The sequence below is a fragment of the Phyllostomus discolor genome, chromosome 4 (genome assembly GCF_004126475.2).
Source record: "Phyllostomus discolor isolate MPI-MPIP mPhyDis1 chromosome 4, mPhyDis1.pri.v3, whole genome shotgun sequence".
Taxonomy (NCBI): Eukaryota; Metazoa; Chordata; class Mammalia; order Chiroptera; family Phyllostomidae; genus Phyllostomus; species Phyllostomus discolor.
This window is the reverse complement of record NC_040906.2, coordinates 149,536,226-149,553,917: the sequence shown is the minus strand read 5'-3', so window position 1 is coordinate 149,553,917 and position 17,692 is coordinate 149,536,226. Positions and strand designations below refer to the sequence as shown.

The 17,692-nt window shown below is 37.8% G+C and overlaps 1 protein-coding gene across 3 annotated transcripts in view; it reads right to left on the bottom strand.

The window, feature by feature from the left end:
• Positions 1-882: 882 nt before the first annotated feature.
• The window catches only part of ORC3 (origin recognition complex subunit 3), a 63,553-nt gene continuing 46,743 nt past the window's right edge, over positions 883-17,692 (bottom strand). For 2 of the 3 annotated variants that reach the window (XM_028509406.2, XM_036024446.1), the window contains 7 exons: positions 14,728-14,861; positions 11,523-11,602; positions 10,474-10,574; positions 4,405-4,546; positions 3,566-3,682; positions 2,578-2,657; positions 883-2,045 (listed from right to left, as the gene is read on the bottom strand). In XM_028509406.2, coding sequence (XP_028365207.1) covers positions 1,940-2,045; positions 2,578-2,657; positions 3,566-3,682; positions 4,405-4,546; positions 10,474-10,574; positions 11,523-11,602; positions 14,728-14,861 — 760 coding nt within the window. In that variant the 3' untranslated portion in view covers positions 883-1,939. The remainder of the gene's footprint in view (positions 2,046-2,577; positions 2,658-3,565; positions 3,683-4,404; positions 4,547-10,473; positions 10,575-11,522; positions 11,603-14,727; positions 14,862-17,692) is intronic. The other variant, XM_028509407.2, reaches the window with a different exon arrangement.

Sequence of the window (17,692 nt, the reverse complement as noted above, 5' to 3'; positions counted from 1 at the left end):
TACCTTGGAGACATTGTGGGTGTGGTCCCAGACCACTGTAATACACATTGCAAGGCGAGTTACACAAAATTTTTTTTTATTTCCCAGTACATAATAAAGTTATTTTCACACTTAGCCCGGGTTGGTGTGGCTCAGTAGACTGAGTGCCAGCCTACAAACCAAAAACCTAATGTATATACCCTAATTAAAAAATCCTTTGTTGCTAAAAATGTTAACCATCATTTTGAACCTTGAATGAGTTGTACTCATTTTACTGGTGGTAGGTATTGCCCACCACCAGCAAAATGTTGATGAAAACAGTATGTGTGAAGTGCAGTAAAACAAGGTATGCCTGTAATAAGTTTCTAGATTCAACTTTGATCAAGAATAAATTTTCTTCCACGGCCCAATTTCTGCTTTATCATTTTACTAGAAAATGTAAGTAGCCCTAGCTTATGGGCTACTTACTAAAAGTATTATGTGAAGTATTTCCAGAAAAAAAAGGGGGGGTGGCAACTTCTCAAATTTGGTTGTAATTAGATGGACCCAGTAGAAAAGTCCAAATACCAGCCACACTTTGTATCAATAGATTATACAGTATAAATTACCTGGGGATTCCAAATTCCCAAATATCCTTGGAATTCCTTTTAATAGGTAAATATCTACAGAGTTTAGTGTGCTAACAGTTTTATCATTTCAGTAAAAAGCAGTGCTGGTGTGGTGCTGTACTTTTAGGTTATGATGTGTTCAGTAAATCTCCAGTTAACAAGGGCACACTGCCAGATATAATTCTTTGTATTTTTGAGGAAAAGCAAGCATAGGCAGTCTGAGAAAAATGTACTGGAGGTTTAAAATATCAAAGCTAATTTGGTTTATAGTAAGAACTTATACTGCTTAAGAAAATGGTTTCCAAATGAGACATTTATTGAATCAGCAATATTAACTGGAAAACTTGTAGGAAAGATCCTGTGTTCTACCCTGAGACTGCTTTAAATTTGAAGAACGGGAGGACTGTTGGAATTTAATATGCTGTGAATTGGAAGTGATTATCTTATGTGGGTTATCTATTCCATTCAAAATTTTACAGTAATTGGTGTTAATTAAGCACTTAATAATTTGTCCCTGTTGAACTCAGATGTGGTTCCAACAATTCTGTTCCTATGTTTGCCTTAGGTAAAAATTAGATCCAAATTCTTATCTCAGAGACAGTTCCCAGCATCCTCTCCTGCATATTTTGTTTCCTAGAGCATTCCCATAAGCATAGTAAACATGCTATTAAAAATTTTTTGATCCTGTAATCCCTCTCTAGCTCTATTACCCTATTTTTCTGCTCTATAACCTTTAAAGGAAAACTCAAGAATTTGCTTTTTCCCATTTTTATTAGGAAAACATCCAGATGTAGGAAAGCTAACAGAACAGTCTAATACACTTAAAAGAGTTATGAGTTATTATACCATACACATTTGCTGTATACACTTATGTGTGTGTGTTTCAAAGAACATACATGCTGCAGCTCCTAAGAATAAGGTAGTTATTTCTGGTATCTTCATCCCACTTAAATACTTCCCTAATTTAACATCCAGTCCTTATTCAGATTTTCCCATTTGTCCCCAAATGTCTTGAAGCAAGAATGAGTACTCTTAAATTAATTGCAACTGATTTATACTCCTGGGTAAGGACATTTATTACATTCATATACTATGTTCAAGAATAATTTATTAATGATGTGAAAATTACAGTGATAATGTGAGGTTTTAGTTACAATGTAAGCATGTTACTGGATTCTAAAGTACTCCAAAGGTGTTTTGGTATGTTCCTGTTTGGGATTAGCAGTCTACTTTCTGGTTGAACATCACATGGGGATTATATCATCTGTCTTCATCTAGTTGTATATAATTACGCCAGGGCTCCATTTTCTCTTAGGCCAACTGTGATCCTTCTGGCTCCATTCACTTGCTTTCTAGCAGCCTCCCCATGTTAGCCTTGCCACATGGTCAGTCTTCCGTTTGGTAGGTTTTACAAATCCTAGAAGTTCTAGTTCAGAAACAGCTCTAATAAACCGAGCACTGAAGGATATATAGTTAAGGAAACTGGCCATGTTGTGGTTTGACAAAAAGAGGTTAAAATCTCAATGTTAAAACATTAATTGGTAAACTGAAATGTAGTTCAAATATGTACTCCTAAAGTAAACTATAACTCTTACTGGAAAACATGAAATGTAATTAGAATCCCACCAGTAAGACATGAATGGAAAAGTGCTTGATGCTTACCTAATTCTAATTTTTCCCATATATGAAAATTGTGCCCCTTCCACTTTTAAAAGTATACTAATAACCTTATAAAAATAGGGAATTCAATAATGACAATTTTGGATATTTTTGGTGAATTTTGGAAAATAACCTTGATATGTTTTAAACCAAATATTTTAGATTTGGTCTCATTTTTTATTAAATTTGGATTAAATATTTAGAAATGGATCATTCTGGGATGGTATGGTTAAATTGCACCATGTCTTTATAAATCTCTAATGTAGATCTGGGAAAACTAAACATTCTATACGTAGACTTGGACATTGTAGAAATGGTTTTAAGAGGATACTGGATAATTTCGTTCCTTTCTTCTGAGGTTACAGAACTGGCATCCGTTTTTTCACCAGCTGTCACAACTGTTGCAAAAGCCTTTTGAGAGACAAGAGAGAAGAAAATATAAATCCCTACTCTTGCCAAACATCTTTCATTGCACTTGATGGCTCTGTATGAAGCCAGATCAAGCACTGCTGCTGCTAACCAGCACGTTTTAAAAAATCACAACAAACTTCAGATTCTCAAAACCATAATGATGATGACTTTAAATCAAGTACATATTAAAAGATAATAGAGCAGTTCCTGAATAATCTTACGTTTCAGAGAAGAAGGTATGGAGGAAAAAAACAGTTGAAATTGAAAAGCAAAGGCTAGCATGTATCCTGTAATTCCCAACCTCCATTACCCCAAAAAATGCCCATTTTTCTTTGAAGAAGCCAAACTTAAATATTTTTAAGTGATGACGAGAGATCTGTAAAATAGAGCCTTCAACAGAATTAACTTCATAATATGCATATTTTGAGAAGGGAAAGTTAAGGCCTTTAGTTAATTTAAAATAATGACAATGTGTCATGCTCTTGCCAAGTATTCCTTGTACTTCCTGATTGCTACTTTGGTTATTTGAATGTGATTTTTTTTCTTTTATGCAATAAGGGAAATGCTGGTTAATACACTTATTTTACAGAGTAACAAAAGTTACCTGTATTGCTCAGCTTTTCCTTAACTGTTAACTGGGATTTGATCCCATATTCTGACCTGGTGTGAATGCACCACTGGCTTGGTTGAGGTGTGTGAGATCAGAGTGCAGGGGATTGGGATTGGGACTGTTGAGCAGTTAAGCTGCTATTCTGGAGGAATTTTTGAAGTATGAGGTGATTTATACTTTCCAAATACAACAAGACATTAAAAAAGCATGAGTTTCAAAGCACCAAAAGTATATACTCCCAGGAGGGTTTTCACGCGTGGTATACAGATACATTGCTTGCTCTTTTTTCCCCACCTACCTCTGACCAGTCCACAAGGTTGATTAGCCTGCTGCACTCTAGGTGCAGTTTATATGCTATGCAGATGTCTGGGGCAACATTTGGAATGCAGCCTTCTTCACTTTTCAGTGCTTCATTCTAAAAATAACAGTAAACTAAGATTTAAACCTTTTAGAAATGACGAGGAGCAAGACCAGACATTAATAAGCCTAAAATTAGTAAGCCAGTAATAAAATGGACTCTAGTTTTATATAGCGAGTTGCCTACTCCAACAGCTGCATGTTTAGGACTAGGTCTTGGTCATAATCTCCTAGTTCCCAGTCACTAAAATACTCCCAGGAATAGAAGACAAGCATATTTTTTATTTATTCATAAGTTTTCTGTTTTCATTTTAATACATTGCAAATTTATGAGACCCTAATGAATTTATGGTTTCCATAAAAAGTTTATGGAATTTGTGGATTTTCAATGAATTGCCACTTCCAACACTTGAAATTAAATTCTTGGAATTACTGTAACACCATTATCAAGGCTGTTATCTCAAAAAAAGACTTGTCAACACTGCAGATCCTAACACCTACAAAAACCATCAGCACTTTTCAGTTTATCTGAAATTCATTATCACATGGAAAGGTAGGTATTTTTACACATGACCCAAAGTTGGCAGCATTGGTTGACCATTGTTATTTTCACTGGCTTAGAAAACTCTAAAGCCAAAGGATAAAAAGTATCTGAAAGAAGTGCAACCCTGACCTGCCACCTAAATCCCTGGTCACTAGAATTGTGAATTTACAGTATTTTTGTGATACATAGTACCTGGGGTCTGAAAATAAACTCAGAGAAATGAATCTGTTTCTTACCTTGAGATAATAATAAGGATTGTTCAGTGCAGTGTGGAGGGCAATTCTCGGAGCAGCATTCAGGTGCTCATGAAGGGTGTGGGCAGCAGTGAAGTACACCACCTCGTGCAGAGGCTGTGTCTCAGGAGGAAGCAGGTGTTCTCTGAAACAGCCGAAGTGTAAGCTTTTAGATAAGCACAGGCTTAATTTCAATGTAACATTTTTGTCTGTCCTTGGTGTAAGACTAAGCAATCTACTTAAAGAGGAAAATCAACAACAACCAAAAACAAAAATGAAACATCCAAATATCAAATCCAGGACAGGTCCACTCAGAATTGTACCTTTTCCATATATTTTTAGAAATTTCCAAAACTTTTTAGAGTGTAATAAACTATATTCGTTCTGATTCAAACCTTTAGAAACACATACATAAAATTACCTACTCAAAAATTTTTAAGTAGAATTTCTCAAATTACTAATGAATTCTTAAGTTGTTTAGAAAATAGATACTCATATTCCTTACCAGAGCAAACATTTAACTTTTGGCAATATTAAACAGGCCTCAGGCCTGGAATTAAAGAATCTAGGAAATTCTTTCTGGACCACAGAAAATGTTTTAATTTATATAACTGATACCTGGAAAGTTTTTTGTTAAATTACTTTTTACTGCAGAAGGCCAAAAAGCTAAATTTTTGTTTCAGAATACTGAAAAACAAGCAAATTGTTTATATTAAAATTCCAGTTACTGAAACAAAGTTAACTTGGAATTCTTAATTATGAACTAGAAACAAACCAATGATAATGAAATCTGAATTTTAAAAATAAAGCATTAAAAGTTTCACTTTGTATAATGAGCCCATAAGCTGGTCTCAACCATGACAGTGACACTGCTCTTTGGATGGCCTGGAGGGTAGCAAATTGGTCCACACTACCCAAAGACAGTAGTAAGTCACTCAGTTAACTCACATGCCTTCATAAAGCTTCGTGAAGCTTAGTCAATTCCTAGCCTTAAAATATTTTGGCCACGTGACAGGTATGTGTCAGGTCCTTTTTCCAACTAGTGCAAGCAGAGCAAAGCATTCACCTTAGCCCAGTCACCAGGGAAACTACCCTCTCCTGGCTCACTCCTTCCTGGAGAAAATACCATTGTCGACAAAATCTCACTAAACCTGCCCCACCCCTGTGGTCAGTGGAGGAAGAGAAAGTGAAAGAGGTATTAACAGTGCACTTTGCTCCTGCCCCGCTGCTCAGTCCACTTCTGTAGACTTCTGCAGAGTTGATCAGGAGGAAGCCTATTTACAAAGAGTATGATAATTTTCCCCTTAGCTGAAAGGATCAGAATTCTGTATCTCAAGTACTGCTAACATCTTACTCAAGATTAAGTTAATTTAGCTGTAACTTCAGGAATGATTACTGTGATGCCGTGCCTCCCTGGAGGGCAGGCTACCCATTTATAATTTCTGACCATAAATTCTTCCTGTATGAATCTCAGGCTGCTTCTCCCCAATCATGAAAGACCCTATTGAAGTCCCTGCTATGTGATAAGGACTGGAAGGCTAACAAGGCAACCAGATAGTCAATTTCAGAAAAAATTGTCTCACATTTATACTCCCCTCCCTTTTTAACATTTTTGTTTTCAATGTTCAGAAATTCAGGTAATTCCCAAGGGAACAGGTAGGGTTTTGTTGTTGTTGTTGTTTTTGTTTTTTTTTTTTAATCTCCTCAAGGGATATCCATCAGAGGCAATATATTTATTTGCTGTATTTTGTTTCCACTGGGCAAAATTAGATGAACAACAGTGACAAAGTATCATACATTAGATGTTTTATCCAAACTACAAACCTGGAGGATGGCACAGAAATATATTTCTGCAGCTTATTTGCTGTGAGAATAAGCAATAAGGTCTGACACTAGAGAACTGCATGCACGATGCTGCTCATTTTGGGCTCAGATCAGAGAGGTAGTTTTAAGAAGTGGTAGAACCATTAAGTATCACCAAGGGCAACAAAATTGAAGCTGGTAACTTAGAAAGCGGCAACTTAGTCTCCACTGTTTCAGCAAGAGCTGCTCATGGTATGCTGGAAACCCTGCCTTCCAGAATCTATTGCTTATGTTTACTTTTTTTAAGCAACATGTTTAATTGGGTGATTTCCACAAACTGCAATGTTTCTAACCAGCGCAATTCAGTGAAGTACAAAACATTACATTACAGGCTCTGGAAACAAGGCAGTACCAACAGTGGCACCTTCCAATCTTGGTTTGCTTGGCGGTAGAAGGTGGAAGAATGTTTCTTTTTAAACTGAGCCTCTTATTTCAATGTACAAAAGAATTATTGTGATTGATATTAAATCACATTGAAAACAAAAATGGCTGAGACTTCCGGCAAGATGGAGGAATAGGTGGATGCACCGTACCTCCTCGTACAACCAAGATTAGAAAACCAATAATTTACAACAATAATTTACTATCAGAATAACACCCAGATCGGGCAGAGGATTTATCTGAATGGAAGTCGGGCAGCCAAGAGGTTGAAGTAGACGCATTCATCCGGACTGGTAGGAGAAGACGATCCAGGCGGGCGCGGGGCTGGCTCGGGTAGGCGGCGCGCGGAGGTCAGGGGAAGGTTTGGCGCGAAATCGGCGCAAAAGCCATACGGGGGCGCAAGAACGCAGAGGTGATCCCTGAGTACGCAAGCTGCGGCTGGCAGACCCAGAGGGGTAGCGATTGTGGACCAGGGCAGAACTCGTGGCCCAGAAGCTCAGACAAGGGTCTGAGATCAGGAGAACGGAACTACCGCCATTGTTTTCTCCCGCCCCGCTCCCGCCCCACCGCCACATATAACGTCACAATCTAGCGACTGGGGTGCCCAGCCCCGGTGAGCACCTAAGGCTCCGCCCCCCACCATAACAAGAGCAACCAGACCAGAAAAAAAAAAGGAGAGACGGAAAAAAAAAACCATGTTTTCAACAGAGCAGATCAGTCCCCCAGGACTCATCCTTTTGAGCGACCAAGAATTAGCCAATCTATCAGATGCGCAGTTCAAAACACTGGTGATCAGAAAGCTCACGGAACTGGTTGATTTTGGACGAAATCTAGATGAAAGAATGCAGATTACCATAAAACAGATGCAGGAAGACAAGCGGAGGAGAGCCAACAGTGAAAGGAAGGAATATGAGTCTCAAAACAATACAGTGGACCAGAAGGAAGATAGAATCAACCAAGCAGGAAAGCATGATGAAATAAGAATTCAAAAAATTGAGAAAAATATTAAGAGCATCCAAGACACCTTTAAACGTTCCAATATCCAAATTATAGGGGTACCAGAATCGGAAGGGGAAAAGCAACAGATTGAGCACGTATTTGAACAAATAATAAAGGAGAACTTCCCCAACCTGGCAAAGGGAACAGTCTTCCAAGAAATCCAAGAAGCTCAGAGAGCCCCAAAGAAGTTGGACCCAAGAAGAAACACACCAAGGCACATCATAATTACATTAGCCAAGGTAAAAACGAAGGAGAGAATCCTAGAAGCAGCAAGAGGTAAGGGGACAGTCACCTACAAAGGAGTTCCCATCAGACTGTCAGCTGATTTCTCCAAAGAGACCTTACAGGCAAGAAGGGGCTGGAAAGAAATATTCCAAGTCATGAAAGACAAGGACCTACATCCCAGATTGCTCTATCCAGCAAAGCTCTCATTTAGAATGGAAGGGCAGATAAAGTGCTTCTCAGATAAGGTCAAGTTAAAGGAGTTCATCATCACCAAGCCCTTATTTTATGAAATGCTAAAGGGACTTATCTAAGAAAAGAAGATAAAGAAAAGACATGTATAGTAAAAGGACAGCAAACTCACAAATATTAACAACCACCAAATATTAAAGCAAAACCAAAAGAAACTAAGTAAACAATTAGAACAGAAACAGAACCACAGAAATGGAGGGCACATGGAGGGTTAGGCAGCAGGGGGGTGGGAGGAGGAGAGAGGGGGAAAAGGTATAGAGAATAAGTAGCATAGAATGTAGGTTGAAAATAGATAGGGGGAGGGCAAGAATAGTACGGGAAATGTAGAAACTAAAGAACTCATAAGTATGACACATGGACATGAACTAAAGGGGGAAATGTGGGTGGGAGGGGGGTACAGGGTGGAGGGGAGAGAAGGGGGGAAATGGGACAACTGTAATAGCATAATCAATAAAATATATTAAAAAAAATGGACTAAAAAGCAAATACCCTATGCTGGGGTGGTAATGGGAGGAAAGAATGAGTCCTTGAAAGTAGGAGAGGACACAGGTGGGGGAAGGGTCTGTGTTGCAACCCCAGGGGGTCACTCAAAACTGCTCCATTTTTACTTTTGGTGGTTTCAGGAAGGTCCAATTTTCTTCTCTTTCTTCCCCTCTGTATTTGTTTGGAAGTTTCACCAGCTGTCCACACGGCCCTCTCCACTGTCCCTCAGTGTTTTTCTGCTACTCCCTCTCCCATTTAGCTTTTTCAGATCAGTCTCTTCTTTCCTTTTCCACTTCCTTTCATGCATCTCTTTGGCTTCTCTCTGTCCTTTTCATCTCCAGCTCAGCAAAAAGTTTCATGGTCTATTTGTATATATTGCTTGTTTGAACAGCTCTGGATCTTCCTCCTCCACATTTCTCTAGAACTCTAAGCTCGGTTCAAACATCTGTTATGTGACTGCTCCTTAGGGACAGTATGGAGAAATAGAGAGGGCCTTCTGGGGATGTCTGCATACTGGGAGATGTGACTTTCCAGTCATAGCCTTCTCTCTGGGCTTTAGCTGCCACATGATTCCTGGGGTCCCTTTTACTCTAATTTACTACAAATCTTAATCTCTTCCATCCTGCCAGTCTGGTAAAGAAAGTCAATCCTAATATGGAAATTTTTGTGATTTAACAATATTTCAGTCATGCTGAGCTTTACTTCAGTAACTACTCAGAAGGTAAATAGACATATTAGGTCAAAGATCACAAAAGGGAAATGTTTGTTTGGTTTCAGTGCCTACAATTTAGGATTGGTGAGAACTCGAAAAGGAACCTGACATTTGGCCTAGAAATTAGGCTACATAACATTGCAAAATTATTTTTAGCAGCTACCATGGTCACAACCTGGTAAAAGGGAAGAGCCAGGAACTTGGGGCTAGAAACTACAACAAGAAAGCCATTAGGGCAAGATTAACTCAGCTCTATAAGGTCATTTCTGGCTAGTAGGTCAGTTCAACATTGCATTGTATCACTTCTACATGACACACTTCTCCTCCCTCTGTCATACTTGGTTGATCATTTGGACCTCTTTCGTGACATTAGTAATTTTTCCCCAATGACTAGGAACAATGACTCTGTCCCTACACTGTCCTGGAAAACTGAACTTTTCACTTCCAAGAAGGTCAAGTAATTTATCAGAAAACCACTCTCTGTCTTGTAACTGAGCTACTTTTTTAAGTATGTGATTCTATTCAGTGCCTAGCCTGCTGTTGAGTTTGAATTGCCATTAAAAAATAATCAATGATAAATAACGAATTTGTCCTACTTTTTAACTATTAAATCATTTTCTTTTCCACACTGCTCATGTTTTCCTATAGCAATGATCCGAGTTTCAAAAAAATCACCTTAAAATATAGGCAGGACTGGCAGACTTCTAAATTTACTATGAGTGCATTTCTTAACATGAATTGCCATAATGCTATTCTTTAGCATTATGTTCTTTACTCAGGATGAAACAGGACATTATGGCTATCTTCTGGGCTTAGCCCAGGTCCAGCATACTCCTAGCAAAGATAATGGATGAAGTGCCATGCAAACAGTTTGTTATTGGAAACGGGAGAAACACTGTTTCCACCACTACCTCTCTCTGCTAGAACCTAATGAGCGAGATCACATTTAAACCTGTATTCTTTAACTGGTAGTAAAAGAATGCACTAAATCATCATAAGAATGGAAAAACAAAATTACAATTCTTAGATGGAAGGAGGAACCCAAAAAGCATAAAGCCTAATCCAGCGAAAAATGTCCTGGAATGGCTATGGACAGCTATCACAACAGTGTTATTTGGGAAGATAGCCTGACTTTCAGCTCTTAAGAGCAACAGACTCACCGCACCAGACCATCAATGAAGTTCACAACTTTTTCTCTCAGTAGTTCAAACTTGGTCTGCTTCTTGCCTGTTCTTCTTAACTCCTTCATTTCCAATAAGGACTGTGAATGGAAAGAACACATCTTTTCTGGTGATTGCGAGAAAGAAAATCCCTCAGAAGGGAACTCTGTGGCTCAGGCAGAGATAGGTGATGGATGCCCTTTCCACAAGACAGAATGTGCAAGAAAGAACCAAATGAGAAAGATCAAAAAATGAATTGTTTCTTATTTATAAGGTCTGGGAAGAATCTCTTTTCCTAGGTGTTTTGTTTCAAATATCAATGAATTTTCAGGGAAAGAGGAAAAGGAAAAGGGCAGTTAGTTCACTTCATTACTAAGTTATACGGCAGAGTGCTCACTATCCACAACTCATTACTTTATTTAAGTAAAGGACTTGCCAGAAGGGGAAGAAGGAAGATAAACCTTGCCCTTTTGCCATGCTAACAGAACAGGATCCATGAGTTTTGTTTTTCTTAGACTGAAATTTCACTCTACATTTATCATAACTTGGCATCGTATTGTACAAAAAAGGTTCTACACTTCGACAACCAAGATTCTAAAGTTAGAACTGTCTGAAAAAGATTATATTGGATATTCTGTGGCTCAATTTCTCCTCTACACTAAATAGGCATTAAAAAAAAATCAAGGAAAGTACCTAGAACAAATGAGGTAGGCTCAACATAAAAACAAATAAATACATCAGATAATCTGATTCTTTTGTGCAACTATGTTTCCATTTTACCTTCCTGCTAGTTAGTTTTCTTTCTCTGAGGATGCAGGAAGAGCTTTCACCTACCTCCGCTAGCAAATTGAGGGCTGTCCATGGAAATGAGAATGGCAGTGGGATAAACAGGATGTTTAATTTATAAGTGAGTTACAAAGTCGGCTTTGTTCCTCCTTGTGGTTTTAAAAGGAAAATAAAAACATCCAGGCAGAGTTAATCTAAAGTATACACCAAAAAAAGGGAGTGTTACAGGATGTAGTTGGAAGGAAAAGAAAGTGTGACCTGACCTTCTGAAGATGATACAGGTCTGTCTTCTGAAGCCCCTTTGACTGTGACCCAGAAGCATCTTCTTCCTCTTTGGCTTCTGCTTTAAATAAAAAACCAATACACAGCAACTAGGTTTAATTCAATCAAGTCAAGAGAACCAACTAAGAGGACAAAAGCCACTCTCAGGCCCTCTTTCTCAGAGCTGGCTGGACCCCATAAAGCACAGCTGACCCTAATAGTTTTATGAGTCTATCCTCAAGACTAGCAAATTACTGTAAGCATCCTGAAGGTGCAGAGGCTCTGGAACCCACAAAACACATACCAGACCACAACCACAGGACCTAACCCTACACCCAAAGATAACAGCGAAAAAAGTTGCAGCCTAACTGAAACATCCTGCTCTACAACCACTCTATTACCAGATAAAAACTCACAGCCCCTGCCGGTGCATGCATATCTCTACACCTAGCCCCTTCCCTCCCTTGGAAAAGTAAATATAAAAACCTTTACTCTCTGCACTTTGTGAATTGTATCCCCAGCGTGTCAGTGACCACCCTAACACCACCATTTCTACTCCAAAAGAAATAAAGTTTCATCTTTTTAAAAAAAATGGCAGGGAATCAAGGGCCCATCAGATAAACGATTTGTCTTGAAACTGAAGGTCAATAAATAATAAGTTATGCTGCAAGAGGGCCTTGAAAAAAACAGCTACTGGATTTTAAAAATGTGACCACAATGAAAACAAAACACCCCCTCTCCAAAACCGACAGCAAAAAGCATTAAATCTTTGTGCTGTTACACACAGCTTCTAAAAAATAAACAAATTCAAATTTTGTTCCTTTGATAATGTCAAGTTAACAAACAACATAAACCTAACACACTGTCAAGTTTGGCCTTGATGTCCCAATGCACTTTCTTTGAAAAAAGTGTTATTAGCCCTGGCTGGCGTAGCTCAGTGGATTGAGCGCGGGCTGGGAACCAAAGTGTCCCAGGTTCAATTCCCAGCCAGGGTACATTCCTGGGTTGCAGGCCATAACCCCCAGCAACCGCACATTGATCTCTCTCTCTCTCCCCCCTCCCTTCCCTCCCTAAAAATAAAAAATAAATAAAATCTTTAAAAAAAAAAGAAAAAGAAAAAAGTGTTATTAAAGGAACATAAAAGTTTTGAAATCTACAACACAAAGTGCATCTTTGTTCTTTAGTAAAGGCAACAGTAAATCATATCTGGTCAAAGGTGTGCTTCCGGAGAGAATGAGGTTCTCTAGTAACCCCTGTTCATGCAGGGCAGGTTCTGGAAACTTCACTCTCACAGGATGCAGCTGGAGAATCGACATTGTTCTCACATAACAGATTTCTTTTTAACTCTGGATAATTCTTGATTCAAGGAAGATATAATTTAAGGTTAAAATATCTAATAAATTCTTTATCCCATTTCATTAACATGTAGCAGAGCCTTAAAAATAAATCTGACCTACTTAACACTTCAAATATAATTTTAAAACCAGACTCTAATAATATGTATTAAGTGTTAAGGATCCAGAGACAGCATAAAGTCAACTATTTCTACTTGTCCAGTGTAGGAGGTTTCAATTTTACTTTATTATTAACAATGTGTCACCTTTAGAAATGGAGAAATAAAAACATTTCTTCAAAATACTGGTTTTGCTTCTACTTATAAAATTTTTTATTCTTTACACTGCCAATCATCTTAATCTCCAGCCTTCCCATTAAGTTACATTCCTTCATTTAGTATTAGGGCATACAGAATTTGTTCACTAGTTTGTTACATGAACTCTAATTAAAATTATGTGCAGTCTCATTTTACAAAAATCTGAGTCTAATTTTATGTAAGCTTGAAATCTACCTAATTTATCTTAAATTCTCCTAAGTCTTTTATCCTATTTATGTCCTTAAAGTTGGACCCTCAATGTCCTAGTGACCACGATTAGGGGGGATTTAAATTGTGAATCTGGGGGGAAAAAAACAGTGAGCTGGTGATTGAGAAAGGTGGGCGGGCTCTGATCTGAGTGCTAGCTAGCTGTGGGATCTTGAGCAAGTTATTTTCCCTTCCCAGGCTTTGTTATGTATGCCACTAAACAATGATCTCTATGATTACCAATTTACAGCCTTTTAAAAATGATTAAACTCACGTTGTAGTACAAAAAAGAAATGCCTACACACAACTTGGAAGGGACCAATCCCCATAGTCCTTGGAGTACTTCCTCATTCGGCCTGTTCTTGCCACTTCAAACTCTTTCATCTTCCATTAACTGAGCACCCATCAAAGTACCTAACACCACAGCTAGGGAAGAGAAGGGAGGGACTTCAACAAAAAGTGGTTTCCTAAATCTAAAGGCTTTTCCAGGCAAAAGAACTCTCGCCAAACATAACAAAGATTGATATGGGCATTCCAAGTAAAATATTTTCACTATACCATGTGCAGTAAGCACACAGACGTGTGTGCATTGTACACCAAGCTGCCTCTTCCTCCAAACTCCATTAAATTTTTTCCTAAACAGGGGCAAGTAAAAAGTGCACGCTTATTGTTTTTTGTTTTACCAAAGGAATATCATACTTTGGTGCTAAAAATGTGGGGGTCATGAAAATAACGGAAATTGGCAACCCTTCAACACAGAAATGCCAGGCTGCCTTGATTCATTTACACTTGTAAATCCGATTAAAGCGAGACTCATGCATATTTTAGTAATCAGCATACCAATGAGCCTCAGGGCTGTGAAAGCAGTTCAGGGCTATTGTTTTTCAGGCTTATAAATGATTTGTGCAATGTTTTTGAAATCTGTAAAGAATTTGATGAAAAGCTTAAGAAAAAAATCTAAAAGGAGTCCTTAATTATGATGTCCCTGCTACTCTTGTCTATCTTGATATTTTTTTTTTTGCTCCCCTCACCCCGCTTTTTAAATTTTTTTCCAACCCTGCTTTTTAAAGGTAAGTCCTCCAAACTGTCATCTGGAGAAAGAATGTGTTTCTTTGTTTGTTTGTTTGTAATGCCCATTTGATACTTTTTATTGTTTAACCAAAGCTGGAAAAGAACCATTTGGCCTGTCTGGGACTGTCAAAGTGTGATGTTCTGAGGCTTGGTATACTGACTGATCATGAACTACTTTATCCCCTCACCTCTCAATACACCAGAACATGGGTTTTCCATGTCATTTCAGTTATATGACTGTCACGGCTAGTAAAATTGGCAAGATATTATCTTCTTACCATCAAGGCTTTGAAACTGGGCCAGGAGCTCTTCTATTCTCTTTGCTGAGCTGCCAAGCTGCTTTTCAGAAGAGGACTTTAAAACGTTGAAACATTTCTGAAGTATGGTCATCAGTTCATCCTTTGCCAACATTCTAAAACAGAATCAGCGACAGAAGATGTAATGTAACTGGAAAATTAATGAAGTTAAAAACATTGTCTACTTGTTAAATGATTTTGGTCAGAAGTTGGTGTAAATTCTTCATTAGTAGCTACCAACTTTTCTTGGAGAGATTTTCCTCAATATATATGACATTCAAAAGTATTCAGAAGCGTTCTCATGAAAAAGCTCAGCTTAGAAAATTTAAAAATATCTGGGTTCATAGTCTGGCTCTGGCTTACTAGGTTTGTAATATAGAACAAATTACTAAACACTTCTGATGCTTAGTTTCCTTGTATGCAAAATGGAAATAGGAACTCACCTATTTCACAAGTTAGAATGGAAGCTTCAAAACTCAATGAGAAGACAGTTTGAAGAATCTAACATAGTGCTTACCACACAGAAGGCATTTAAGGTTTCCTTCCTTTCAGATGTAAATGTAAATATGAGGCAAGAAATATCTGCTGAGAATTTAACGCTTATGCTAAATGGAAGCTTGCTTGGAAGAACCAAAAAAGTATCACAATCATTTCTATAATACCATTTTAGTTATGCTTTATATCTTTTATGTTTCATAACCATCAATCAGAATAAGGTAGGTAATTATGCTTGTTTTATAACATAAGCAAAAGAGTTGTGTAATTCACTTAAGGCCACAAAGAAAATCTGTGTTAGGAATGGAGAGAGAACACAGATATTCTCAAATTAGGATCCTGTTCTCAAAGCCATTAGTTATAAGATCTCTCTGCTAAGATCACATTCAGTAACAGACTGAAATGGAATAAGGTCAATATTAACATTATGTGTCATGACTATTATATACAAATTATTCTTGGGAAACAGAACTAAATCATGAAGACTACGATAATTAAAAGTTCATATGTGAATCATGAAGAAACAATCACATATCCAGAACATTCAGCAAGATAGCTCTCTTATGTTTGATATTTTTCATAATAAAAAAACTAGGGAAAATATTAATATTACTAAGTTAGGAAAAAGAGACATAAATCTAACTAGATTATGACTACTGAAAAACTTAAGCCTGATTACTTCAACTAAAATTTAAATGCAAATTGAAAATTTTAAAAATGCCATACAACCAATAAATACAGGAACTGGTAGGGGTGAACAAAAGGCAAACTCTTTCCTAATATTAAGAAAATATATAAGATCTTCTCTTTTTTCACAGCAATAAAATAATTCTCCATAGTGTAATTTTTACCTGTGAATGAAAAACAGCTAACAGGTCAAAGAAAACTAAGCCAACACATTTAATTCTTGATTACACTTAGGATTATTTAAAATTTCTGGCTTTCTATTGCCCAGGTAGAGTTAAACTGTTAAGAGAACAGAGTTAACTTGAAGTCTGATACACTTGAACAATCTCTTATACTTGACCTTCAGCCCTACTCGAATAGATAAACTCAGCATTTCTGGGGTCGAAGGAAACACTGACACTGGCTTGCTCAGAGAGGCAAAGAGGCTGAGGGAAAACTGGCAGAGGTCTAACCCACATCAGGAGCACTCAGGTCTAGCTTCCCAGGACACAGGTGGCAACACCTATTTGCAGTTGACAAAACAGTATCTAAGAAGGTGAAGCCCAGCCTATTATTCATTTTCAGGGTACATAAAAGTGGCATATATTGTATTATTTTGCAACCAAACTTTGTAACTGTTAACATGGCACTGGATTCAGAGGGAGAGGGTGTATCTTTCACCTTACATCAAAACTGCCAGGGATTGAAATAGTTGTTATACTTTTTATTCTTAGCTAACGACTATGCTCTTACTGTTTCCAGAGTAGGAAAAGATCTTACACTTTCCCAAGTACTCTCTGTCTTAATATAAAAGAAGCCTTGAGGTAAAGCTGATTAGAGCTAATAATGTGATAAACACAAAAAAGTCATTAACATTTTTAAGTGAATTATATATACATAATAAGAACTGACAAAGATGCCTGCTATCATCACAGTCACTGAACATCATTCTAGAGTCCAGTCTATGATAAATTAAGAAAAAAGAAGCAAGTGGCATAAACATTAGAAACATGAAATTTATTGTTTGCATATAATGTAAGGTCAAAAAATTTAAGAGAACTTCAGAAGTATTAAAGAGTACAAAAGGCTGAGTGTGTACATGTGCACACACACGTATTAGTAACTTATACATTATTAAACCTGGTAATGGAAAAAAAAGGACACGTTCAAAATGGCAAAAAAAAAAAACCCTCACCAAAAATGTACAGAATACACAGGAATATACTTTATAACAAATGTGTAAGATATTAAAAAACAAAAACCCTGAACAAATAGACATTTTAGGACTTCCTGCCAAGATGGAGGTGTAGGTAGACATACTTTGCCTCTTCACACAACCAAAAGAAGGACAACAGCAAATTTAAAAACAAAAAAATAACCAGAACTGACAGAAAATCACTGTATGGAAGTCGACAACCAAGGAGTTAAAGAAGAAACATTCACTAACACTGGTAGGAGGGGTGGAGAGGACGTCCAGCAAGGCAGTGGCTAGAGGACTGGGCATATGAAGCAGCAGCTGGTGAATTCCCACAAGCAAGGGGGCAGCTTGTGGACCAGAAGGTCCCACGTTTGAGTGTGGACAATCAGGAAGAACAACTAGGGAGTGAGACAGATGGAGGAACCCAGGGTTCTCGCCCGTGGAAATAAAGCTTCAAAACCTCTGGCTATAAAAACCTGTGACAGTTACCACAACATAAGAAACTCCCAGCCTCACAGGAGAATTCATTGGAGAGACCCACCCACCCGGGAATCAGCACCAGAAGGGCCCAATTTGCTTGTGGATAGC